The sequence below is a fragment of the Babylonia areolata genome, chromosome 3, assembly GCF_041734735.1.
Source record: "Babylonia areolata isolate BAREFJ2019XMU chromosome 3, ASM4173473v1, whole genome shotgun sequence".
Classification (NCBI taxonomy): Eukaryota; Metazoa; Mollusca; class Gastropoda; order Neogastropoda; family Buccinidae; genus Babylonia; species Babylonia areolata.
Window position 1 is genome coordinate 9993140 of NC_134878.1, and position 26269 is coordinate 10019408.

General features: G+C 44.2%; 2 protein-coding genes across 2 annotated transcripts in view; one reads left to right on the forward strand and one right to left on the reverse strand.

Annotated features, from left to right (window-relative positions):
* Positions 1-1147, forward strand: part of LOC143280430 (uncharacterized) — a 22881-nt gene extending 21734 nt beyond the window's left edge. The window contains exon 12 of the mRNA XM_076585070.1: positions 935-1147. Within this exon, the coding sequence (XP_076441185.1) occupies positions 935-1086 (152 nt within the window). The 3' untranslated portion in view covers positions 1087-1147. The remainder of the gene's footprint in view (positions 1-934) is intronic.
* A 14344-nt stretch (positions 1148-15491) lies between these two features.
* Positions 15492-25945, reverse strand: LOC143280431 (uncharacterized). Its single transcript, XM_076585071.1, has 5 exons — positions 25588-25945; positions 22929-24340; positions 21480-21668; positions 20562-20739; positions 15492-17087 (listed from the first exon to the last, which is right to left on the reverse strand). The coding sequence occupies exons 1-5, from the start codon at positions 25592-25594 to the stop codon at positions 16555-16557; spliced, it is 2319 nt and encodes a 772-aa protein (XP_076441186.1). The 5' UTR covers positions 25595-25945; the 3' UTR covers positions 15492-16554.
* Between the last annotated feature and the right edge of the window lie 324 nt (positions 25946-26269).

Genomic DNA, 26269 nt, shown 5'->3' on the forward strand with positions numbered 1-26269 from the left:
AGGTTCGCTTGTTGTGCCAAATCTCTGTGTGTGTCACTGGTTGTGCCAAAACCTGTCGGTTGTTTGTTCACTGGCTGTGCCGAACTGCTGTGTGTCACTGGTTGTGTCAAACCTGTAGGTTCGCTTGCATGCTAAATCCATGTGTTTGCTTGTAGTGCCAAGCCTGTAAGTTTGTTCGTTTGTGCCAAATGGTAAATGTTCGCTTGTATGCCAGACCTGTACGTTTTTGTGTGTGCCACTGAGATAAGAAATCAAATGTTCATTTGTAGTGTGCCATTCCAGTGTAAGTTCACTAGTTCCAGATCAATATGTTCAGTTTATAGCACCAAACCTGTAACTTCACTTGTGCCAAAGCTGTATTTTATTATGGTCACTTGTGGTGCCAGACCCATAAATTTGCCTGTGCCAGACCTGTGAAGTCACTTTTGCCAAATCTGTACGTTCACTTGTAGTGGCAAGCTGTAAGTTCACACATGGATGTTTGCACGCATGCACAGCGCTGACGAGGAAAGCTAACATACGCATTCTATTATATGCATCCAAACTTCCAACCGCACGCGTGCACAGACACAGACACACACACAGACACACAAACACACCACACACACACACACACATACACACACACACGCACGCACGCACACACACACACAAACAAACACACCACACCACACACACACACACCCACACACACACACACACACACACACACCACACACACAAACTCACATACACACAAATACACCACACACACACACACACCCACACACCACACACACACACACACAAACACACATACACCACACACACAAACACACTACACACACACACACACACACACACACACACCACACACACACACACAAATTACCACACAGCCCCTGCCTCACCCCATTGTCAGAGTAACCAGTGGGTCATGCCGGGGATGTTCCAGTGACCATTTTCATGGACACGACCAGCGAGGCGTCCATCTCTCTCATCGCCTGTGTCCTGACGGCGTCTCTGCTGGTGCTGGTGGTGGTCTGCGTCTGTCTGGCGCTGAAGTGGCGCCGTGACCACCACGCGGGGAAACCTGCAGACCTGTGATGTGTGTTGTTTCTGTGTTGTGTTGTGGTGTGTTGTGGTGTGTTGTGTTGTGCTGTGATGTGTTGTTGCTGTGTTGTGCTGTGCTGTGCTGTGTTGTGTTGTTTTGTGGTGTGTTGTGTTGTGCTGTGCTGTGTTGTTGCTGTGGTGTGTTGTGTTGTGTTGTGTTGTGCTGTGTTGTGGTGTGTTGTGTTGTGCTGTGTTGTGTTGTGGTGTGATGTGTTGTTGCTGTGTTGTGTTGTGTTGTGTTGTGTTGTGTTGTGTTGTTGCTGTGGTGTGTTGTGCTGTGTTGTGTTGTGCTGTGATGTGTTGTTGCTGTGTTGTGCTGTGCTGTGTTGTGTTGTGCTGTGCTGTGTTGTGTTGTGTTGTGTTGTTGCTGTGGTGTGTTGTGGTGTGTTGTGCTGTGCTGTGTTGTGTTGTGCTGTGATGTGTTGTTGCTGTGTTGTGTTGTGCTGTGCTGTGTTGTGTTGTGTTGTGCTGTGTTGTTGCTGTGGTGTGTTGTGGTGTGTTGTGCTGTGCTGTGTTGTGTTGTGCTGTGATGTGTTGTTGCTGTGTTGTGTTGTGCTGTGCTGTGCTGTGTTGTGTTGTGCTGTGTTGTTGCTGTGGTGTGTTGTGGTGTGTTGTGCTGTGCTGTGTTGTGTTGTGCTGTGATGTGTTGTTGCTGTGTTGTGTTGTGCTGTGCTGTGTTGTGTTGTGTTGTGTTGTGTTGTGTTGTGTTGTGCTGTGTTGTGCTGTGCTGTGCTGTGCTGTGCTGTGCTGTGCTGTGCTGTGCTGTGCTGTGTTGTGTTGTGTTGTGTTGTGTTGTGTTGTGTTGTGCTGTGCTGTGATGTGTTGTGTTGTGTTGTGTTGTGTTGTGTTGTGTTGTGTTGTGCTGTGCTGTGATGTGTTGTGCTGTGTTGTGTTGTGTTGTGCTGTGTTGTGTTGTGTTGTGTTGTGCTGTGTTGTTGCTGTGTCCTGACGGCGTCTCTGCTGGTGCTGGTGGTGGTTTGCGTCTGTCTGGCGCTGAAGTGGCGCCGTGACCACCACGCGGGGAAACCTGCAGACCTGTGATGTGTGTTGTTTCTGTGTTGTGTTGTGTTGTGCTGTGCTGTGTTGTGTTATGTGCTGTGTTGTGTTGTGCTCTGATGTGTTGTGTTGTGTTGTGTTGTGCTGTGCTGTGCTGTGGTGTGTTGTGTTGTGTTGTGTTGTGTTGTGTTGTGTTGTGTTGTGCTGTGTTGTTGCTGTGGTGTGTTGTGGTGTGCTGTGTTGTGTTGTGTTGTGTTGTGCTGTGCTGTGCTGTGTTGTGTTGTGTTGTGTTGTGCTGTGCTGTGCTGTGCTGTGTTGTGTTGTGTTGTGTTGTGTTGTGTTGTGTTGTGTTGTGCTGTGTTGTTGCTGTGGTGTGTTGTGCTGTGTTGTGCTGTGCTGTGTTGTGTTGTGCTGTGTTGTGCTGTGCTGTGTTGTGTTGTGTTGTGCTGTGTTGTGTTGTGCTGTGCTGTGTTGTGCTGTGCTGTGTTGTGTTGTGTTGTGTTGTATTGTGCTGTGTTGTTGCTGTGGTGTGTTGTGTTGTGTTGTGTTGTGTTGTTGCTGTGTTGTGTTGTGCTGTGTTGTGTTGTGCTGTGCTGTGCTGTGTTGTGCTGTTTCTGTGTTGTGCTGTGATGTGTTGTTGTTGTGTTGTGCTGTGTTGTGTTGTGCTGTGTTGTGCTGTGTTGTTGCTGTGGTGTGTTGTGTTGTGTCGTGCTGTGTTGTGCTGTGTTGTTGCTGTGGTGTGTTGTGTTGTGTTGTGCTGTGTTGTTGCTGTGGTGTGTTGTGTTGTGTCGTGCTGTGTTGTGCTGTGATGTGTTGTTGCTGTGTTGTGTTGTGTTGTGCTGTGTTGTTTCTGTGTTGTGCTGTGCTGTGTTGTGCTGTGTTGTGTTGTGCTGTGCTGTGTTGTGTTGTGCTGTGCTGTGCTGTGGTGTGTTGTTTCTGTGCTGTGCTGTGCTGTGCTGTGTTGTGCTGTGTTGTGTTATGCTGTGGTGTGTTGTTTCTGTGCTGTGCTGTGCTGTTTCTGTGTTGTGCTGTGCTGTGCTGTGCTGTGTTGTGTTATGCTGTGGTGTGTTGTTTCTGTGCTGTGCTGTGCTGTGTTGTTTCTGTTTTGTGCTGTGCTGTGCTGTGCTGTGTTGTGTTGTGTTGTGTTGTGCTGTGCTGTGTTGTGTCGTGTTGTGTTGTGCTGTGATGTGTTGTGTTGTGCTGTGTTGTGTTGTGCTGTGCTGTGCTGTGCTGTGTTGTGCTGTGTTGTGCTGTGATGTGATGTGATGTGTTGTGGTGTACTGTACTGTACTATATAATATTGTGTATTGTATTGTATTGTATTGTACTTTTTTTGTACCGTGTATTGTATCGTGATGTGTTAGGTTGTGTTGTGTTGCACTGTACTGTGTTGTGTTCCATTGTATTGTACCGTATTATGATGTGTTGTATTGTACTGTATTGTTGTGTTGTATTGTGTTGTGTTGTGTCCTATTGTGTTGTGTTGTACTGTATTGTTGTGTTGTATTGTGTTGTATTGTACTGTATTGTTGTGTTGTATTGTGTTGTGTTGTGTCGTACTGTGTTGTGTTGTACTGTATTGTGAGTTGCATTGTACTGTACTGTGTTGTATTGCATTGTGTTGTGTTGTACTGTATTGTATTGTAATGCACCGTGTTGTTTGGAATATATTGCATCGCTACAGTTCAACATCACCAATATTTTCTATCTTTTTTTTTAATGCCTGCAAGTGTTATGTGTTTTCCTCTCAAAGCGGGGTTTTTTTCTCCACTGAATTCTGCCAGGGCCAGCCCATTTCTTGCCCAGCGTGTTCTTTTACATGCGCTGCACACACACGCAGGACCTTAGTTTATCGTCTCATGGGAATGACTGTCGTCCAGACCACCACGGAATGTCCAGAGGAGGGGGAGAAAATTCCTGTATGCTTACTGATTCTCCAGCTTTCTAGGTGGATGCGTTTCCACTATACCACCACTCCATGTCTGCATTCTTCTCGGCTGGTGCAGTTGTGGTTTCAGTTTCAGTTTCAGTAGCTCAAGGAGGCGTCACTGCGTTCGGACAAATCCATATACGCTACACCACATCTGCCAAGCAGATGCCTGACCAGCAGCGTAACCCAACGCGCTTAGTCAGGCCTTGAGAAAAAAAAGAAAAGAAAAAAAAAGGTGAATAAATAATAGATAAGCTTACATAAATAAATAAATAAATAAATAATAAATAATAATTATAATATAGAAAAAGGTAGTAGTAATAATAATAATAAAAATAAAATAATAATAATAATAAATAAATAAGACAACAATGATGATAAATAAGCAAATAAATGTAAAACATGAAGACACACATTCACACATACACCCACACATGCATAACAGATATGCACCAAACATGCAGTTTCACAGATATGAAAGCACAGTCAAATACATATAAACGTACATGAGCTCCAACACACACACACACACACTGGTGGAGTGGTGGTCAAGTGGTGATGCACCTGACTACTGAGGAAGCAAGTGTGGAGGAATTTTGTTTAATGTCCCGTCACACATATCGGTGACTGAAGACATTTTGTTAAAGTATTTATATATGCATTGGAGTGTTATCGGTTAGAAGAGGTGGGAGATGTGAATGAATGGAGGGTTGGGAGAAACTGGGCAAATGAGGGTGAAATTTGAAAAAAAAAAAAATCAAACTACAGTTACAGGAAATTACTTGAAGGACTTCGGAAAAGAGAAGTTGTTAAACTGACGAGCGAAACAACTGATAATGAATGCAAAAAGTCAAAAACATCAACAGTCTCAGTCACTTGTGAAGACACACTTTCGTGTACATAAGGCTTCATCAAGCTACAGTCAAAAATTATATGCTTAATTGTCAGGTTACTAAAGCATATGCACTTGACATTAGAATAATACTTGGTCTGTAATGAATTTGATAATAGTCTGAGAGTTAAACTCAGCATTGGTCTGCGAATCGGACCAAAGTCTGAGAGAGTCAACTGACAAGGTTTTAGACAATGAACGCAGGAAGCGAGTGTCCTTGAGTTTAAAATCTCATGTATGGACCAGGGCTTTTACTCACCTCTCTACTTGACCTTGAGTGTGGTGGTCTGCATGCTAGTCCTTGGGATTCGATGGTAAACTGAAGTCTAGTGTGCAGCACGCACTTTGCACGCATAAAAGAATCTATGGCAACAAAAAATGTTCTCCCTGGCAAATTTCTGTAGAAAAATAGATCTACTCTGGTAATAAGGATTTTGCAGACAGAAAAATGAAAAAAACAACAACCCCCCCCCAAAAAAACATATGGGTGGTGATGCACTGCAGTGACCTGCTCTCCCTTGGAAGAGCAGCTCAAATTTGACACAGTGAAATCCTTTGCCACAAAAAGTAATATACAAAACACACACACATACACACACACTCACGCACACACAGAGCAATGCTGATATCACAAATAAAACATGTATGTATGTGATTGTTGCATATTTCGTCTGGTGTGTGTGTGTGTGTGTGTGTGTGTGTGTGCATAAATACCTCTATAGAGGACATTGTGTGTGTGTGTGTCTGTGCATGTCTGTTTGCATTCATACATACATCTCTTTGGAAAGGACATCTGTTTTGCAACTGTGGTTCAAATGTATAAATTTTACAATTTATATTCTCATTTTCTCGCTCGCTTGCATGCATGTGAGTGCATGTCTGCATGTGTGCATGCGTGCGTTTCATACATACATCTCTCTCTGGAGAGGACATCCGCTTTGTAACTGTGGTTCAAATATATAATTTTTACTGTTCATATTCTCATTCTTCCTCTCTTTGTGCATGTGCATGTGCGCGTGTGCATGTGTGTGTGTGTGCGAGTATTGTGTGTGTGCATGTGTGTGTGCGTGTGTGTGTGGAGCAGTCAAAATATAATGCAGCTGCACTGATCTGCTCAGTGAACTTTTGTCTGCAATAAAACCATACATGCACAGAATGCCTGGAAAATGCTCTCTCACACTGACAAACACTACACCCAGAGACGTATCCATAAAAAAATCAATTTTATTTAAAAAAAAAAGAAGGAAATATAATGTTGTACTGTGAAAATTGACAGTTAACATGTGTTATCCAAAGAAAATGGAAAAGCAAGGAAATATGAATAATGATGTACCTTGAGAATTGAATGATATGAGTGTATATTATCCAAAACAAACTGTAATGAGCAAGGAAACATATGTAAAGAAATATCTGGAGAAACCAATACAGTGTACCATCACCTCAGTGAGAATTATAAACCAGCCTGCATGAACCATAACCGATGACACTGATCACAGATGAGTGCACACAAGTGCTGATGTCATCACGACCAATCCAAAGAGAAAGCTCAAAATGTGGCACATGTCCTTAAACATACAATGAGTAGACTTTTGAAAGTGACTAGAATCACAGATGCACACTCATGCAATTGCGGTGTAGTCTACATCAAATACTTCTGTGGTGACGTCAGCACAGGAACCCTTGAAATACTGTACAAGGGAAACAAAGGACAAGAACAGACATTCTTGAAGAAAAATCAATCTAGTCAATAAAGAAGATCCGAAACGAAGATCTGTGGGAGCAAGCGGGACAGGAACCAGTGGCCAAGCAGATACTGCACAGGAAGTGGGGCTGGATCGGACACACCCTCAGGAAGCCAGCGTCCAGCACCACACGCCAAGCCCTGACCTGGAACCCGCAGGGAAAGAGGAAGAGAGGCCGGCCTCGCAACAGCTGGAGGCGAGATACCGAGGCCGAGCTGAAGCAGCAAGGGACCAACTGGACTGGAATGGCCAGAACAGCCCAGAACAGAGTGCGATGGTGAGGGGTCGTCGATGGCCTATGCTCCACCAGGAGCAATGGGCAAAATGAATGAATGAATGAATAAAGCAGTCGGTGAAATGTCTCTCTGTTCTGGTACAGGTCTTGCTTCTGTTTTGGACTTTTTTTGGTATTTTTCAATGCAATGTGAAATATAGCGAATGGATAAAAAGAGAAAATATGGTGCACAGGATACAGAGTTAACTCATTCAATCCTTGGGTGGTTACAGCCATTGCAGGGTTCCCTGTCATACTGATGCAGAAAAAAGAAAATTTACTGAAACTGACCAGTATTTCCTTGATATTGAGACAAATAGACACAGCCATAAATACTGTATAAGTTAGTTCCATTTAGTTGCGGTTTGTGCATATGTAGGAATGTGTAAACGATTGCAATGAAACAAATTTTGATGCCAGAGCAATGGGTGAGTGCAGGCTTGAACGAGTTAAAGTACACGTACACACCCACACACACATCTACTCTATTTAACAGCCTGGGGCTGAAGTTTGAAGAATCTGCACAATTTTTTTTTTTCAGCTGTGGAGATCATATTTCCTCCACTTGTCATGCATGGTGGATTAAGTATTCACAGTGTGAGTGTCAAAGTTTAAATATGTGTAAACGTCACAACATTTATCTATTCCAATGAAAAAGAAAAGTAAAGATATGTATACATGTTTAGCTACTCAAAGTTTTCATGACTTCTGAAATCTTTCCATTAATAATAATAATCATCTAAAACACAACTGGATTTTGTTACAAAGCTCTTTCAGGTGAGATCCTTTTGACTGATCTCTGAGCATCTCCAAGAGATCCAGGCAGGACAAGAAATGTGAAATTCTTTTAAAGAGGAAATCACACCATGCTGCTTACAGCCTAGCCATTTTCTGGGCAGACTATGGGGAAAATAGTAATAGAAAAACAAAATTAAAAAAAAACACACTAATACATGAAGTAAATCCAGATAATAGGGAAAAAAAACCCAACTCTTCACTGAAACACTAAATTAGTCCACAATGATAATCAAGATAAAAGAATAATAATTAAAAAAAAAAAAAATACACACATGCATAAAAACTTTACTGATATGTTACATAAATCCAAATAAATCCTAAGTAATAATGGGAATAACAAAAATCATCACTAATAAACCAAATACTATGACATCAATACCTACCACAAGTATCTAAAGTCACTTACCGGTACATATATTCAACAGACAGGCAAGTACACCATAAAGCAAGTTATTCTTTCTAACAAGCGAAAAAACAGTATAAGAACATTTTTCAGTGCCTATTAAAAACATATATCTTGCATTTAGGACACATGTTCATACTGCATTGTCTTAAAAACAAATCACCATTCATTTAGAGACACTTGCCTGTTCCATACTGTATATTTTAATTGAAAATAGATAAAGGGGTAAGACAGAAATCAGAACTCAAACCCTTTTTTTATTCAAGGATTGACTATGTGTGTATGTGTACATAATTACATGCATGTATATGAATGTGTATTGTGTGTGCGTGTGCGTGTGTTTATGTAAGTTTGTGCCTGCCTATGTGTGCGTATGTGTTAGGGTAGCTGTTAGATACACATGTATGTTAAAATGTATGTATGCAGTGTGTGTGTGTGTGTGTGTGTGTGTGTGTGTGTGTGTGTGTGTGTGTAGTCACATTTTGGTGTGTGTATGTAACATAGATATGTTTTATGTTAACAAAAGCATTTTTGTAAAGCACCCAGAGGAGATTTCTGGAAAGTGTGCTATATAAGTATCCATTATTATTATTATTATTATTATTATTATTATAAGGATTGAAATTTTAGGCATGGCCTAATCTATCAATCTGTCCTTGACAATTGCTTTCTGAGCCTTCTCTTATGAAAATGGGTAAGGGTTAAACATTCCAAGAGAAAGCTTGAAATTGCCAATCTAACTAGTTAAGAACCTACAATTCGGTACAAACCAGTCCCAAACAAAGACCGCACAAGACACACACACTGATCAGGATTGCAGTCAACATTGCACAGAGCACATCATCATGGAGTATGAAGTCATTTCAGAGCAAGTTTCTCAATGACACACAAGAATGACAGCATCATTCAACAAAAAGTATGTGGCAGCAATAGTTCTGTTTAAGTATGAATATCTCCTGGGTCAAACTGCCAAACTAAAAAAACAACATGAAATTAATTGCGGCAAAAACAGTCAAGCTAATGTAAAAAAAACAAAAAAACAAAACAAAAAACCCCCCAACAATCCAAATTGTTGTAGATATGCAGTAGGATATTATAGAGACATATCTGCAAGACTTTCTCGCTTTCTGTGGAGTTCCTTCCAGCCTGATCTCCAAGACATGGTCTGAACACATTGCACAGGAAAGGACACTTCTCAGTACTCTTCTGGCTGGAATCCTGGACAGTTTTCAAAAACTCAAGAAAATCCAGAACTGTGCTGTAAGGCTAATATTTAGAACCTCCACAAAAACCCATAACCCCTCTTCTTGAGAAAAGTACACTGGCTGCCCATCTCTAGATTACAAACCAGCTACCTTCTAACCATGTGTTTTAATGTCATAAACCATGCTGCACATACCCTTATGACTTACTTTCGATCAATAATCCTAGATCTTTAACTCACTCAGTACGGCCAGTCCTCTCTTCTCCTCTACACAGACCCCTCGGATGTCCAGTGGGTGTCTGAATGACCCAACCTTTAGCTTCCGTCGTCAGAATTGTGGTATTCTTTGTCAACATTCACGTCTTCAGTATAAGAGCCTTCCTCTTGCAATATTTTGATGATGGTAATTGGGGTGAAATGCTGTTAACGTCGTCTCTTTCGCCGTTCGTATGGAAAGAGTTAAGCTCAGCTGCTGGATTCTGGATTCCTCCGCCCCCCCACCCCGCCCCACCCCCACCCGCCCCCTCCCCGCGCAATGTTGCAGGGCCAGTGTCTCTGATCAAGGTCTGTACGATTCATCAAGAGTCACTGGACCAATATCTTTGTCACAAAAATGAAATGAAATGAAATTATGGTGCTTAGAGCCTCGCCGACCACTAAGGCCATCTCAAGGCTATCGCCGCGTCAATTACTACTACAAGGCTAAAAAAACAACCAATTAAAATGAGTCACCACTTCAAACTTTCCACTCCAAAGTTTAAAAAAAAACTTCCATAGTTTAAAACCTTCAAATCTGGTTAAAAAGGTTCACTTCTTTTAAGAAGTCCATCAGCGCCCACGGAGGGACATCACGAAACAAAGTCTTCAAAGAAACCGCCGTGTAATGTCTGCGTCTAACGTCATGCAGATCCCAACAGTCAAGGAGCACGTGTTTCACGGTGAGAGGCTCGTCACAGGGAACGCATCGAGGGGCCTCCTCCCCCTTCAACAAGTAAGAATGAGTAAAAAAAGTGTGCCCCGTACGCAGTCTGCACAGCACAGATTCCTCCTTTCTGTTCTTCACCCCCGAAGGGAGGGTCTCCCCCAGGTCCGGACGGATCTGGAAGAGCTTGTTGTCTATCTGGGTGTTCCATTTCTCTTGCCAAAGATCTTTAACGTAAGTATTGACCTTCCGCTTCATGTCTGTATAGGGTACCAAGGATCTGGACAATTCTTTCTTTACAGCGTTCCTGGCCAGCAGGTCCGCCCTTTCGTTACCACGAATGCCAACATGTCCGGGAACCCAGGCCAACACAACCACGTATCCTTTCTTCGTTGCGAGAGTAAAAGTTTCATAAAATTCCAGCAGTTTGGGATGAGTGATATTCCTGCAGGCGATCGCCTCCAGGGCTGATAAGGAGTCGGAAAAGATCATGAATCTCTTCTGTTTGGAAGAGAGAACCATTTTTAACCCCAGGACCAGTGCAGTCAGTTCCGCGGTGTATACCGAGCTGTCAGACAGGATGTGTTCCGTTGAGGGCCGGTCAGGAAAGGCGGGACAGAACGCAGATGCGGCGACTCCGTCCTCTGACTTGGAACCGTCAGTGAAGATGCCTTGAAAGGTGGGGAATTTGTGGTACAGTTCCGAAAAGTAGGTTCTGTAGGCCAGAGAACTGGTGGTGTCCTTACGGTACGAGGCCAGATCGAATCGGACCTCAGGTGTTGTAAAGGTCCACGGGGGGCTGTCAGGGAACTTAGAGAAATCTGAGATGCCACCGACATCCAGATCGGCATTTTCCAAGTGCGGCTGAATGCGGAGTCCGAGAGGAGGTATGCAGTTTGGGTTGTCTGTAAATTTCTTATCGAAAGGGTTGTTGAATACAGCATCGTAAGCAGGGTTTGTAGGTTCCGAAAACAATTTCAAATAATAGTTCAGGGTCAGCTTCAGTCTGCGGTTGGAAAGAGGCGGTTCCCCCGCCTCTGCATACAGGCTGTGCACAGGGGTGGTGCGGAAAGCACCCAAGCTGAGACGGAGCCCTTGGTGGTGTACAGGGTCCAACAGTTTCAGGTAGGACGGTCTGGCCGAGCCGTATACAACACTTCCATAATCCAGTTTGGACCGGACCAGGGCTCTGTAGAGGTGCAAGAGAGTCCTCTTATCAGCACCCCAGTTCGTGTGTGCCACAACTCGGATGATGTTCAGGGCTTTTAGGCAAGATATTTTCAGCTGTTTAATGTGACTGAGAAAATTCAGCTTCTGATCGAAGACGACCCCTAGAAATCTGGCTTCCTTGACCGCCGGGATGGTGGATGTTCCCAGACGGATTTCAGGGTCCTGATAGAATTGGCGAAAATTATGAAAGTGGATGCATTCAGTTTTGGAGGACGAAAATGTGAAGCCATTCTCCTCTGCCCAACACTGGATTTTGTTGACGCAGAGCTGAAGCCGTCGCTGGATGCTGGCGTACGTGCTGCCGGTTGCATATAAAGCAAAATCATCCACGAACAGCGAGCTGTCCGATCCTTTCTGAACGGATTGAACGATGTCATTAATTTTGATGCTGAACAGAGCAGGCGACAGGATGCTCCCCTGCGGGACACCCAGCTCCTGCTCGTGAATGTCGGACAGGGTGGTGCCGACTCTCACCTGGAATTGTCTGTCTTGTAAAAAATTGTGGATAAACTGAGGCAGGTGTCCTCGGAAGCCGAGCTTGTGCAAGTCGGAAAGAATACCAAATTTCCACGTGGTATCGTAAGCTTTCTCCAGGTCAAAAAATATGGCCACCACATGTTGTTTGTTGACGAAAGCATTTCTTATCGTGGTTTCCAGACGAACCAGATGGTCAACGGTAGAGCGATGCTTGCGGAAACCGCACTGTTCCTTCGCCAGAAGGCCGTCGGTCTCTAGTTTCCACATCAGTCTACCGTTGACCATCTTCTCCATCAGTTTGCAGACGCAGCTGGTCAGTGCAATTGGGCGGTAGTTGGAGGGGTTCGAGGGGTCTTTTCCCGGTTTCGGCAGCGGGATTATGAGGGCTTTCCGCCAGGAGGGTGGAAAGAAGCCTGTGACCCAGATGTGGTTATAAACTTTAAGCAGGGTGTCCAGACAGGTTTGGGGAAGGTGCTTTAGGAGTTTATAATGGACTTCGTCCATTCCTGGACAGGAATCCGTACAGGTCTGAAGGGCAGATTTAAGTTCGTTCATTGTGAAAGGAAGGTTGTAATTCTCTGTGTTGTCGGAAAAGAAGTTACATGGTGTTTTTTCTGACAGGTTTTTGGTTTTAAGAAAGCGAGCAGATTTGTTAGCAGATCTCGAGTTCTGTTCTATTGTGGAGGCAAGCAAATTGGCAACTGCTTTCTTCTCTGTGACCAGAGCGTCTGAAAGTTTAAGATGGTGGAAGGTCGGGCATGCGTTTTTGCCCTTAATTCTTTTTAAAACCCTCCACACTTTCTTCTTGGGTGTGTTGGAGGTTAAGGAAGAGCAGAAATCTCTCCAAGACTTCCTCTGGCTCTTTTTAAAAACATACCTGGCTTTCGCCCTCAGCTGTTGATGGGTTCGAACGCTATCGGACTCCGGTCTCCGAAAGACGCGTCGCTGCGCTCTCTTCCGAGACTTGCGGGCCTCCCGACATTCCGCGTTGAACCAGGGCGTTCTAGGGACCTGAGGCTTGGAGGTAGACGATGGGACTGCTGCTTTGGCGCAATCTAAAACGATCCGAGTCAGAGCGTCAGCAGGGTCCATGCTTTTCAATACTGTTTCTTCCTGCAGCTCCGCTCTTATCTTGGTGGTAAAAAAACTCCAGTCTGCTTTGTCGTAGTACAGGCGGTCAGGCAGAGAGTCACCTTCTCCATCTGTGGGGCGGAGGACGACAGGAAAGTGGTCACTCCCGTGCAGATCGTCGTGCACTTTCCACTCGTAGTCCAGGACCAACGATGGATCGCAGACCGACAGATCTAAACACGAGAGCTTTCCAGAGGACAGATGCAGGTAAGTGGGAGACTTGTCGTTAAGACAGCACAAGTCCATGTCAGAGAGAAGGTTTTCTAAGAGAAGACCTCGGGCCGATGTCATCTCACTTCCCCAGAGCGGGGAGTGTCCGTTGAAGTCGCCCAACAGTAAAAACGGACGTGGGAGCTGGTCGACCAGGTTCATGAGGTCCTGCCTCAGAACACGGACGGAAGGGGGAAGGTAGAGAGAGCAGACAGTGATGGTTTTCTCGAGCGTGACTCTGACTGCCACCGCCTGTAAAGGGGTGCTTAAAAGAACTGTACTGTATAAAAGGGACTTTCGAATAAAAAGAGCGACACCTCCCGTCAACCCCTCTTGCTTCGGTTGAGCGGGTTTAAAAACGGAGTTGAAACCAGAGAGAGATAAAACCTTGCCATCTCTTTGCAGAGTCTCCTGCAGTGCCAGCACTGAAGGTTTCAAAGCACGACAAAGCAGCTGGAGTTCCTGGAAGTTGGCATAGAATCCCCGGATATTCCAGTGGATCACTGCCATTAAAAAGGTTTTTTAAAAAAATAAATAAATAAATAAAGCAGCAGCCTATTCCATCGCTACCCCCTGCTCCTCCACTTGCGGTGGCTCAAGGTCCGCCAGGATGGAATATTTGTTCTTTGACATAAATTTTTCGGGTTCAGACCGGGTCGGAATATCCACCACCTCGGCCCCTCCCGATCCCGCCGTGGCCGCAGCCCTCCCCTCCTTGAGTTTTGGAGGTGCGGGGGGCTTCCGGCCACTTCCGCCAGCCCGAGGGCCAGGCAGACGAGAGGCGGGGCGAGGGGGCCCGGGGGGTGGGGTGGGGCGGGAGGCGGACAACGTGCCTCCGCCCGAGGCTTTTCTCTCCCGCCCAGCAGCCCCTGAGGACTGCCGCGCAGGATGGGAAGGGGTGGACACAGCGCCTCCACCCAAGGCCGACGGTTCCGACGAGGCGGTTAAGTCGTCCGTCTGCGTTCCTGTGGACGTCGTCTGGACTGCGACGTCCACCGTCCCGGATCTGACGACAGAGGCATACGACGTCCTAGGCGACGCGGCCTCCACCTGTTTCCTTGCCTCAAAGAAGGAAATTTTCTGTTCTGTCTTGACTTTCTGAATTTGTTTTTCTTTCTTCCAGGCGGGGCAGTCCTTCGATGAGGACGGGTGGCCACCTCCGCAGTTCGCACACAGGGCTGCACTGACGCAATCGCCCTGGTGCGCCGCCTTCGAACAGGTGCCACACGCCTCTTCCTCCTTACATCTGTCTCTCACGTGTCCGAATTTCTGACACTTAAAGCATCTCAGAGGGGACGGTACGTACAGGCTGACATTAACTAGCAGGTATCCGACCCGAATGTCCTTGGGGACATCCGGGCAGCAGAAGGTGAGGAAGAAAGTGTTGGTCGGGACTCTGTCCGACCCCTTCCTCACCGTCACCCTGTACACATCGGTCACTCCCTGAGAGGACAGTTCGCTCTTGATCTCGGCCTCAGACACACCTTTCAACTCCGGGCATCTGATGACTCCCTTAGAGCAGTTGAGACCTTTGTGAGGGGAAATCTTCACTGCCCTATCCACGAAAGTGGTCGCCTTCAGAAGGAGCTGTGTCTGTCTTTTGGATTCTGTCTGTACTAAAAACGCTCCGCTCCTCAGCCTCTTGATGGATCTGAGCGATCCTGCCAGGCACTGAAAGCCCTTCTGGACAGCGAAGGGGCTGAGAGCTGACAAGGGCTTGTCGTCATCAGCGCCCTCCATCACTAGCCATGATGGCCAAAAACCAGAGGTCTCGACGACCTCCGACTCAGAGTCTGAGTCGTCCGTTCCCTGTCGTCGTCTTTTTCCGAGTTTGGGGGGGTGTATTTGTTTAGGATTCATGTTGAAAGAAAAATGTGAATTCATCCCTCCCTTACCCACCCACCATGGGGTCCAACTTAGGGGCCAGGGTCAAGGGAACACCAGCTTGACCCCTTCCAGGTTTCGGGAGGGATATACAACCAGCAGCCCAGCTCCAACGTGCTCCCCCCCGATCATGCCCAGCTCCCGGGGACAGAGAGCCGAGCACTACGGGGGTTACCTTCGTCAGCCACTAAACTGCCAGTCTTGACCCAGCCCCACGAAGGGGTAGCCGATTGACACACACGGGCCAATGTGTGCCGCCTGTCTTAGGAGAGGTCCGAGCCAAAGGGATGTGTTGAGAGCATCTTTGTCACAGATGTCCCGGTTCACTAACTATTTTTCACTGATCAGCCAACAACATTTTGCTTGCTGGGTTTGTGTGAAACCAAAATTAACATCATCTGAGTCTTTATTTGGAAGAACTGAAATCCCTGAAATAACATTTCTGAGAAATAATTCAAGTATTAACTGAACATCTCAGAGTTAAGATACAACAGCCATTGAAGCAAATTATATCATTTCAAGAAAATGGAGATCAAAATACAACTGCCCTGTTTCCAGAGACAAAAGTCAACAGGAAAGCATTTCTTTCCAGAGAAAATTAAAAGCCTAAAGTACTCTTTGCTACCACTCTAGTCAAATCAGAAAAAAAGCATCAAAATAACAGAGGAAATTTACACAAATAATTTGTAAGGATTTGCAAAAACAAGAGTACATAAGTGGTACCAAGGATGACTAGATGAAAAACGGTTATTGTGAACTGCAGAATGGGTCAATGTAAGTTACAGTGACTGAGTCTGCTGAAGAAGACACCTCTGCCCATTGGCAACTATGTCACATCAACCGGGCATTCAAAAGGCCTGAAACTAATGTATGCACAACAAATACAAAAATCACCAATGACATACATATCACCATGATATAGTTTCATTATATAACGATAATCACTAAGTACAATGCTATATTAACAAAGTTAACGGTTGACTGAATGAGGACTGTTCATGTCAAATGTCAAGGACAGATGGTCTCAAATGATAATTATGACCAGTACAATGCACTGTTGCCAGAGCTTTTAGCATTATTCCGAGTTCTCGAGAATTAGTCACCTGTAACCTTGACCTAATCACAAGGTCACTCAGATTTCCCACTTCTGTGTTAGTGGGCTGTAACCTCCATATTCACTTACTGAAATTTTCCATCATTTGTTCAAATCCTGCACAACAGTATCACAGGTGTTTAAAACACAATTATTTGATTTCTTTTCATTCAAGATTTGTGATGAACACAAAACACACGGGCCCTGCCCCCTAAACACATTCCATGCTTCAAACAGCATAAAAAAACACAAAAAGAAGGCAAAGCCATAATGCATTCACAGTGAGTGATCGAACGAGGGCAGAGAAACGTCATCAGCGGACTGGCTGGTTTCTATGGAGGACAGGTTGGTCTCAAACAACGACCCAGTTTCGGATGCCAGGCTACTGGTTGCCTGCGCACCTGCGACGATTGACACATCGTCATTAGACTGTCCGCTGCTGGTGTTATGCACCTCCAGTGACGTGTTCTCCCCTGTCGACAGTCGCCGAGGAATCAGGTCCCTGAGAGTGAGAAAATCCGTCATCTGCTTCCCAGTCGACATTCCCGGCAGCAGGGGGTGGCCGTTGCTGTTGTTGCTGCGACCCCTTGCCATCAGTGACCTTGACACTGTCGAGTGCTGACTTGAGAGGATGGTGGAGGTGGAGGTGGAGGCATGGGGGTGAGGTCGGCTCCCTTGGTTTTGAAGCAGAACTTGGCGTTGCAGTTTCACGTCCGTCATCGCCTGCTTTTTCCAGAGCCGAAGTCTGTCAGGGCCCAGCCGGCGGCGTACAACCAGAACGCACAGAGTCTGCAGACGGCTGACGGTGCCTGTGGCAGACAGGTGACAACCATGTAGATAAAGCTGGAGGTAAACATCAACAGACAGGGGAATGTGTCAAACAGTGTGGACTTACATTTACAAATTGTCTGGATAACAGTGTGGACTTACATTTACAAACAAATTGTCCGGATGACAGTTCTGCAGCACTGAAGGTTCTGTTGTCTGTGAATAAAAGTACTCAGCCATACTAATGATGTCTTAACAGTATGCCAAATTGTTGCAGTTAAGTGTTTAGATAAGGTTGGTGGAAAAAAAATTAGAGGAAATATCATTTCTACTACTTCTTCTTCATCATCGTTCGTGGGCTGCAACTCCCAAGTTCACTCATATGCATATGAGTGGGCTTTTATGTGTATGACCGTTTTTACCCCGCCATGTACGCAGCCATACTCCATTTTCAGGGGTGTGCATGCTGGATATGTTCTTGTTTCCATAACTCACTGAACGCTGACATGGATTACTGGATCTTTAATGTGTGTACTTGACCTTCTGCTTGCGTATACACAGATTATTGGAACCAATATTATTTCAAAGGAAGTGGGTGTTGCATAAAACAGCAACAAAAACATGACTTTTGCCTTGAATCAAAGGACAGCATTGAACATTTATATATTTTTTTAGATGCACTCTAAATGTTTCTGGAACAAAACTGAAGAACTGCTCATAACACAATGCAACATGAGCACCAACATGACTAAACACAAAACTTGATATTGTTCTGTGTGGACCAAAATGTCAAGACTGATGCAGTGGTTGATTTAATCATTCTCCTTGAAAAAAAAACAAAAAAGTATTTACAAGTGTAAATTTGAAAAGTTCTTTTGAAATTTATCTTATAGACGAATACAATGTGAAAGTGAACTGCACACCACATGAATTTAAAACAAAGTGGTTGCCATATATATTTATGACAAAGCATGAAACACAGATCTAAAACTTTTCTAACAGAAATGCCTGTCACAGAAAGTTACACATTTATTGTTTATTTTGATCTGTTTATTCACTTAGTAACTTGTCAATATGCCATCAGTCAATGCTACTGCATACATTTCTAGTGTATTGTTATATTGATTCTTAGTGTGGGGTATATACACCATATTTGTAAATCGTACAAAATCCATTTCATGATGTACCCTTTCCTCTGGTACAAGAACTGTTTGTGTCTTCTCTGTAAAAGTTACGGACTTTCTGTTCTGTTCTGTTTTTGTTTGTTACTGTTTTTTATCCAAAGTATATCAGATCGTTTTCTTTTCAATCGCCAAAGACGTGGAACAAGCTCCCTGATAACCTCCGTCATTCTGATTCCCTCGCATCTTTTAAATCTCGTCTCAAAACTCACCTTTTCCCTCAGCAATAAGTTCAATTGTGGCAGGTCCACTTCCTTTGCGTTAGCTGTGCTTGACTATTTGTGTATACATATGTATGTGTACATAACTACATGCATGTATATGAATGTGTATTGTGTGTGCGTGTGTTTATGTAAGTTTGTGCCTGCCTATGTGTGCGTATGTGTTAGGGTAGCTGTTAGATACACATGTATGTTAAAATGTATGTATGCAGCGTGCGTACGTGCGTGTGTAGTCACATTTTGGTGTGTGTATGTAACATAGATATGTTTTATGTTAACAAAAGCGTTTTTGTAAAGCACCTAGAGCAGATTTCTGGATAGTGTGCTATTTAATATCCATTATTATTATTATTATCTATGTACCTATGTATGTATCTATGTACCTATATATGTATCATGTATGTGCATTTGGTGACATCCAGAAAAAGCTGGAGACAAACATCTGCATATACCTCCTCACCCTAAAAAAGTTATAGACCACATTTTCTGCAAACAATCTGCTTTCATATAGACAATGAAATCTGCTTAAAAACACTAAGATGAAGGACCACGAAAATATGCATGAAATAATCAACAGGAAGGTAATGATCAGAAACTGTGTGCAGTCTGCTGGAACAGTTCAGAACATGATACAGATCATTTTTGTTAAGACATCCTGCTGTAGCACTTATTCTTGAAGCTCAATGCATTTTACAGGCCATGACAACAGTTAACTCTCTCCATACGAACGGCGAAAGAGACGACGTTAACAGCGCTTCATCCCAATTACCATCATCAAAATATTGCAAGCGGAAGGCTCTTATACTGAAGAGGTGAATGTTGACAAAGAATACCACAGTTCCGATGACGGAAGCTAAAGGTTGGGTCATTCAGACACCTACTGGACATCTGAGGGGTCTGTGTAGAGGAGAAGAGAGGGCTGGCCGTACTGAGTGAGTTAAGACATCCTGCTGTAGCACTTATTCTTGAAGCTCAATGCATTTTACAGGCCATGACAACAGTTAACAGCTTCACTCGAACCTCACAAACTCGTTGAAGCCAGTTTCCACTTCATAGTATTGCCATTCACAGAAAGACCAGGTGGGTAAAGCACCCACTCACGAAGGAAAAAAGATACAGGTTTGTGGTTCCAGCCATGCATAAGGATTTCCCCTTCCCACACTTCACTCCTCTTACTGAGGAGATAAAGTTATCCTCTTCTGATTCTGATTCCCCTCTCCAACAGAACTTGAGCTAGTGGTCTGGGTGCTTGTCTTCAGAGGAGACAAAGCAAAAGTCTATGAGCAAAACTAGAACAGATCTTATGCTTCTTTAGTAACAAAAACACCCCCAAAAAACAAACAAAAATTTGGAGATTTTTCCAATCTCCCAGATCACCTATGTGCAGACCTGCTAGTGCCTGAACCCCCTTTGTGTATAGGCATGCAGAAGATCAAATACGCACGTTAAAGATCCTGTAATCCATGTCAGCGTTCGGTGGGTTATGGAAACAAGAACATACCCAGCATGCACACCCCAGAAAATGAGTATGGCTGCCTACATGGTGGGGTAAATAAACAAAACGGTCATACATGTAAAATGTTAAATGTCACACGTTTGTCTGAGTGTGTATGTGTGCGTGCCTGAAATCTAATTGAATGACACAGGAAATGAATGATGAGTGCCCAATGGCAGCCGTCAGTCGGCTCTACCCAGGTAGGCAGCCTGTTGTGCAAATGACCCGTGTTTGTAAGGTTCTTAGAGCTTGGTCTCCGACCAAGGATAGGTGCTATATAAGTATCCGTATCAATCAATCAATCAAAAAAAAAAAAATTCACCCCTTGACTCCTGCAAGTCAGCAGTCAATGAAGGGCAGTGATCTCACTGAGATACGTCAGAACTTACAGGTCAGGATGTCATGGACTAATCTGTGTAATTTCAAACTCTTCCTTTTGGGATTATAGTACCCCAAGTTCATCAAATATCAATTACATCATTGAAATGTACATAAAAAAAAAAGATAATGCAGTTAAAACTGATGCCTCACTGATCTCGTTCCAGTAAGGTTCAGCGGTTAAGGGGTTAACACACACACACACACACACACACACACACACACACAATCAGAACTTACTCTTCTTCATCGCCACCCATTCTCTGATGGCCGAGTCACGTGATTCCTCCAAAAGCATGATGGGGGTTTTGCCCTGGAGGTTTGGCTGATCCAGACTGGTCCCTCGTCGAAGCAGTCGCACAGCCGCCAAATGACCTCCCTTTGCAGCCAGGTGGAGCGGCGTGTTTCCCCACCTATCCTGTTGAATGGACAGAAAAACAAGATGGTGCAAGCACACAGCAAGTCAGTTTTTTTCTTTTCCAGTGAAACCCGTGAAGCCTAGTGGCAATGATCAATTGATATGGATACTTGCTTTGGGCCTTTCCTTGCTCTGAGACCAATCTCTAAGTGCATTTCAGAGACATTTGTACAACAGGCAGGCTAGCTGGTTAAGGCTGAGCAAGAGCTGCCTTTCAGCGCTCATCATTCGTTTCCTGCTTCATTCTGTCAGCTTTCAATCACACATTTAAAGATGCACACACAAACACACACACACACACACACATTTTCTGCAGATAACTTTTTGAAAGTTATTTCTTATGAGGTTCTTATGGTCGATCTTTGAAAGGCATTAGTTCATAGCCTTATTTCTACATAAGTACATTCCTTTAATGTACTTCAGAATTGTGTTCATGGTTCTACTTATCATCATTACTGATTTGTTACTGTTATGTTTAATTGCATGTTAGTTATGCATTTCTTAGTAGTTTTCTACCTTTTCTGTCTTCCTAACTTCTCTCCTCCCCCCCCTCCCCCTTTAAAAAAAAAAAATTGTCTTTCCCTAATAGTGAAAAGACACTAAACTAAAGAACACACACACACACACACACACACACACACACACAAACACATAAATATAAACATATACACATATATATATATATATATATATATATATATATATATATATATATATTATGTATATGAGTGCTGGGTTACCTGTAAATTAACATCGGCACCGTGGCGCAGCAGGCAACGGAGCATGTCAGTATTGCCACTGTCGGCCACATCGTGTGCGATGGTGCGTAGCGTGCTGGTGGCTGCCCTTCGACCTTTGTCCTGCATGTTGGGGTTCGCACCCGCCTTCAGCAAAACCTCCGCCAGGTCGGTGTTGTTGACCGACATCACCTGAAACAATACAGCGTGTCTAGCTTGGCTCTAAAGGCCTGACAGAAAAAGAGATGGGAAGACAGCATCCCAGAATGGACAGGTCTGAGCCTCAGCGAGGCCCTAAGGAAGACAACGTCCCAGAATGGACAGGTCTGAGGCTGAGTGAGGCCCTTAGGGAAGACAACGTCCCAGAATGGACAGGTCTGAGGCTGAGTGAGGCCCTTAGGGAAGACAACGTCCCAGAATGGACAGGTCTGAGGCTGAGTGAGGCCCTTAGGGAAGACAACGTCCCAGAATGGACAGGTCTGAGGCTGAGTGAGGCCCTTAGGGAAGACAATGTCCCAGAATGGACAGGTCTGAGGCTGAGCGAGGCCCTTAAGGAAGACAACATCCCAGAATGGACAGGTCTGAGGCTGAGTGAGGCCCTTAAGGAAGACAACATCCCAGAATGGACAGGTCTGAGGCTGAGCGAGGCCCAAAGGGAAGACAACATCCCAGAATGGACAGGTCTGAGGCTGAGTGAGGCCCTAAGGGAAGACAGCATCCCAGAATGGACAGGTCTGAGGCTGAGCAAGGCCCAAAGGGAAGACAACATCCCAGAATGGACAGGTCTGAGGCTGAGCAAGGCCCAAAGGGAAGACAACATCCCAGAATGGACAGGTCTGAGGCTGAGTGAGGCCCTAAGGGAAGACAACATCCCAGAATGGACAGGTCTGAGGCTGAGCAAGGCCCAAAGGGAAGACAACATCCCAGAATGGACAGGTCTAAGGCTGAGCGAGGCCCTTAGGGAAGCAGAAAACAAAAGTATAGAGGAAGGTGGCTGACAGGTTATCTGTGGTGCCCTAACGGTCGTCCAGACTACAGGACAAGTGGAGAGAAAGTGAAAAGGCCTGACTAGCATGTTGGGTTTATGGAAAGGTCAGGCATCTGCTCCCTTTTACTTTATTTCATTTTTTTTCAAAGCAGTTGGGGTATGGTGCACGCGCGCGCGCACACACACACACACAATTACATGTATATATTGAAAGTGAAACTGGCTAAACGGTCATTTTGCGCACAATATGTGTCTGTGTGTGTGTGTGTGTGTGTGTGTGTGTATTCACCGAGTATTTTCCAAAGTGTAAAAACCAGTCTGTAAATAAAATCTAATTTTGATCATTCAAACAACAACAAACAAACAAAAAATGATGATTCTTGCAATCTCAAAATGTTTGACATCCCAGCTCCTCATACAAATCAAACTTGAACAACAAACCATATCCTGAGCAAAGACCTTACCTGTACTGCTGTCCGGCCAAAGGTATTGATGGCATTGACACTGACTCCCTCAGCAAGCAACGCTCGGACTTTCTTCAGATCACCTGCAGCTGCTGCTGTGGTTAAAGCGTCTGCCTCTGGCGCTGCAGCACTCTGCCCCACAGACAGGATGCTGCTGTTCATGCTCTGTGGAGTTGGGGCATCCTGGGATGGATGTGGGGTGCTTTGACCAATCGGGCGGTGGGATGAGCTGTCCATTTTCCTTTCTGCGTTAGACTCGGACACATTGATAAACTGTTTTGCTGCACTGTCTGTATTTCTAGGAACTGATTCTTTGTGAGGCAACTCTTCCTCAGTGATGGCAGATGTTAACTGGCTTTCTTGTAGATCTTGTGCTCCTTTACCCTCACGCTTTTTTTTCCCCGAAAAATCACTTTCTAACTCACCGGTAGCTCCAGCTTTTTTCTTTCGAACACCTTGAGTCTGTTTCTTTTCCTTTTTCAAAGAAACGCTTGGTCTTGGGGGAAGAAATGATGATTTTTTCAGCGGTTTCAACTTTAGACTTGATACTGAAGACAGTACTTTACTGGGTCTGAGAGAGCTAACTAACGAAACTTGGGAAAGATCTCGAGACAGTTCCCTTCCTGTAAGCATCCTTGATCGATCTTGAATTGAAGGTAATGGTGTTGGTGAAAAGCTTGTTCTCTGAAATTGAGCACTCCCAATCCCTGAACTGTCAGGTAACTGTGGTGATGGTGAACGTGATCTTAAAGTTCCATCTTTCAGGATATTTTCCTTCACATTTGAACTCCTAGAACCATTCTTGCCAGCATTTATAAGGTGCTGCTTTTCTTTATCAGTTGGAGGAGAATCTAGTTCAAACTCCCTCACTTGAGATTCAATGGAATGCAATCCTTGGTCAAACTCAGTACTTTTAGTATCAGCATGAACAGGAGACTGATGACCAGCAACATTCTGACTAGATGAGTCGACATTAACGATGTCCAGATTTTGGGGCCCCAGTAGCTGTTCATACTGCTCCGATACAGCTTGCTGCGACCTAAAAACAGACAGCACCCTTTGGGGAGATGGTGCTGCTGATCTGGTCTTTTGTGGTGACCCGTTGGCAGACCCAGTCTTTTCTGGAGTTCTGGATTTCGATCGCTCCGTCCCAGTCTCAATGAGGGGCTGACTTGGGGGATGGTGGATTTCAGCGCTAACATGTCTGGGTGGTGAGAGGCTAACGCGTCCCTTTTCATCATCTGGGTTGACATTCTGTGGCATGGGGTGAACGGAGGAAGACCGGTGGGAAAAGGTGTATGCCTGAGACTGGGAGTGGGGATGAGAAGGGAGGGGGTGCTGGGGGTGGGAGAGGGGCTCTGACTCCCATGGTCTGACCACTACCGGGCATGACACGCATCCATGAACCGACCCTGCAACAGTCACTCAACACTTAGCGCAGGGCAAAAAAAACAACTTGTCTTTACGTTCAAACATGTCTGGCTTTTGATTTTGGTAAAGCTAAATGCCAACCTGAACAACCATTCTGAGCATGCTTCTGGTCCATCAACTTAATCACAGCAATGACTACAGTGAGCTAAGTGAATAAATGCATGAATAAACAAATTTGGAAAATAAAAGAATTTCTGTGGAATCAAAGAAAAGTTAACTGATCACGTGAAAACTTTATTAAGTCTTTACCCTCCTATCTTACATCACTTGAGAAAAAATATTTTAATATAAGTCTTCTGCTTCACTTTCAGGATAGTTTATCCTTTCACATAGCAATGACTCCTTACTAAAATTATTACTTTTATCTTAATTCTCTCTCTCACACATTTACACAGATCTATATATATGCGCACATGCATGCACACATGCATGTGCACACACACACACAAACATGTACACACAAACCATAAGCACACAAATTTAATTTTGGGGGGAGCAACATTATAAGAAAAAATATTACAACAATATCAACACTGATTCACAGAATTTAACATTTACAGTCATAAAATCAAAGCCAAAGGAATTACATTTTTATCAACAAAAACATAGTGCAAACAATAAACACAAGAATGCATCATGTGAATCTGTTCAACTTGAATTAACTTACATACAAAGCAAATTGTCAAATTAGAACATTGACCTTATGAAACGTACACTGATAAATATTTATAAAGTAATAATTTCTTGATTGCATAACATGAAATGATAAGAAATTTAAGAGAAATTATATATTTTTTGTTTCCTGTAAATTGAAAACATGCCAGGTTTAACCAATCACCTTAACATTTAAGAGGACATGAGGTTTCTTAACCACAAAGCTGTTCACTGTTTAATAACAACCCCAAAGTGGTCTATGGGTGTGGCTGCTGTATTCCGTAAATGTGCATTCCGTGATAATGTCCAGTTAAAAAAAACAACAGATGTATTGTAACTGTGTAATAACAAAGACAGTGCAGACATGCCGCGCAACAAGTCCGTTTCTGTGTCAAGTCAGAACAAGAAAATTATGCACGCTCTCGTGACCGCTAACAATGACCAAAATATATAAACACAGTGTTGTACAAAAGACGAAACCTCCTGTGCTGTTGTTCTGTCTCCTGTCACTCTGGGCAACGATGCACTGTTCAACATTTTGGACTAAATAGAAATATCGTCACTCAGACCTCACCTATCATGAAAGGAAAGACCCCGCCGTTTTAATCTGATGCAGTTCAGCGCCGCACTTTCGCTTTTCGTGGGCCAGTGTCGTTCACACGTCAGACAGGTGTGAAATCTGGATTTCTCTGGCATGTCAGGAACATGTTTGAACGAAGGCGGTACTGCTGCAAGTGGTCAATACAGTAATGCGGATGAACGACATCCAGCAGTCAACGTGAGTCAGGCTCGTGCGGCGCGCTCTTCACGTGAGGCATGCCGTCGCAAGAGTTCCTTGCGCGATCGATAATCTATTTGTTGTCATTGCCTTGGTAACTGAATCTGTTTAACCCCTCCTTTTGACGGAAACAAATAAAACCAACAGACGTGTCCTTCTGGGGCGAAAAATCAACATAATACATTCGTGCATGAGTGTTTGCAGCAGCTGCTGCTGTTTTTCGGAGCAGACGCTTGGTGACAATGTTGATCATGTGATTGCCTAACATGTGGATTGTTACTAAGTATAGAACAAAACGTCAACAGCTTTTCAGATAATTTTGTTTCCCACGACTCACATATGAAGTGATTTAAGTCAGTTAAATGGTATTTATAATGTATATCAACATTGTAGTTTCTTCTTTACTTAAATAAAACATAAAGTTTGTGGTTTTTTTCTTCACTTTTCATTTCCATGAACATATCCGCTTGTTTCGACA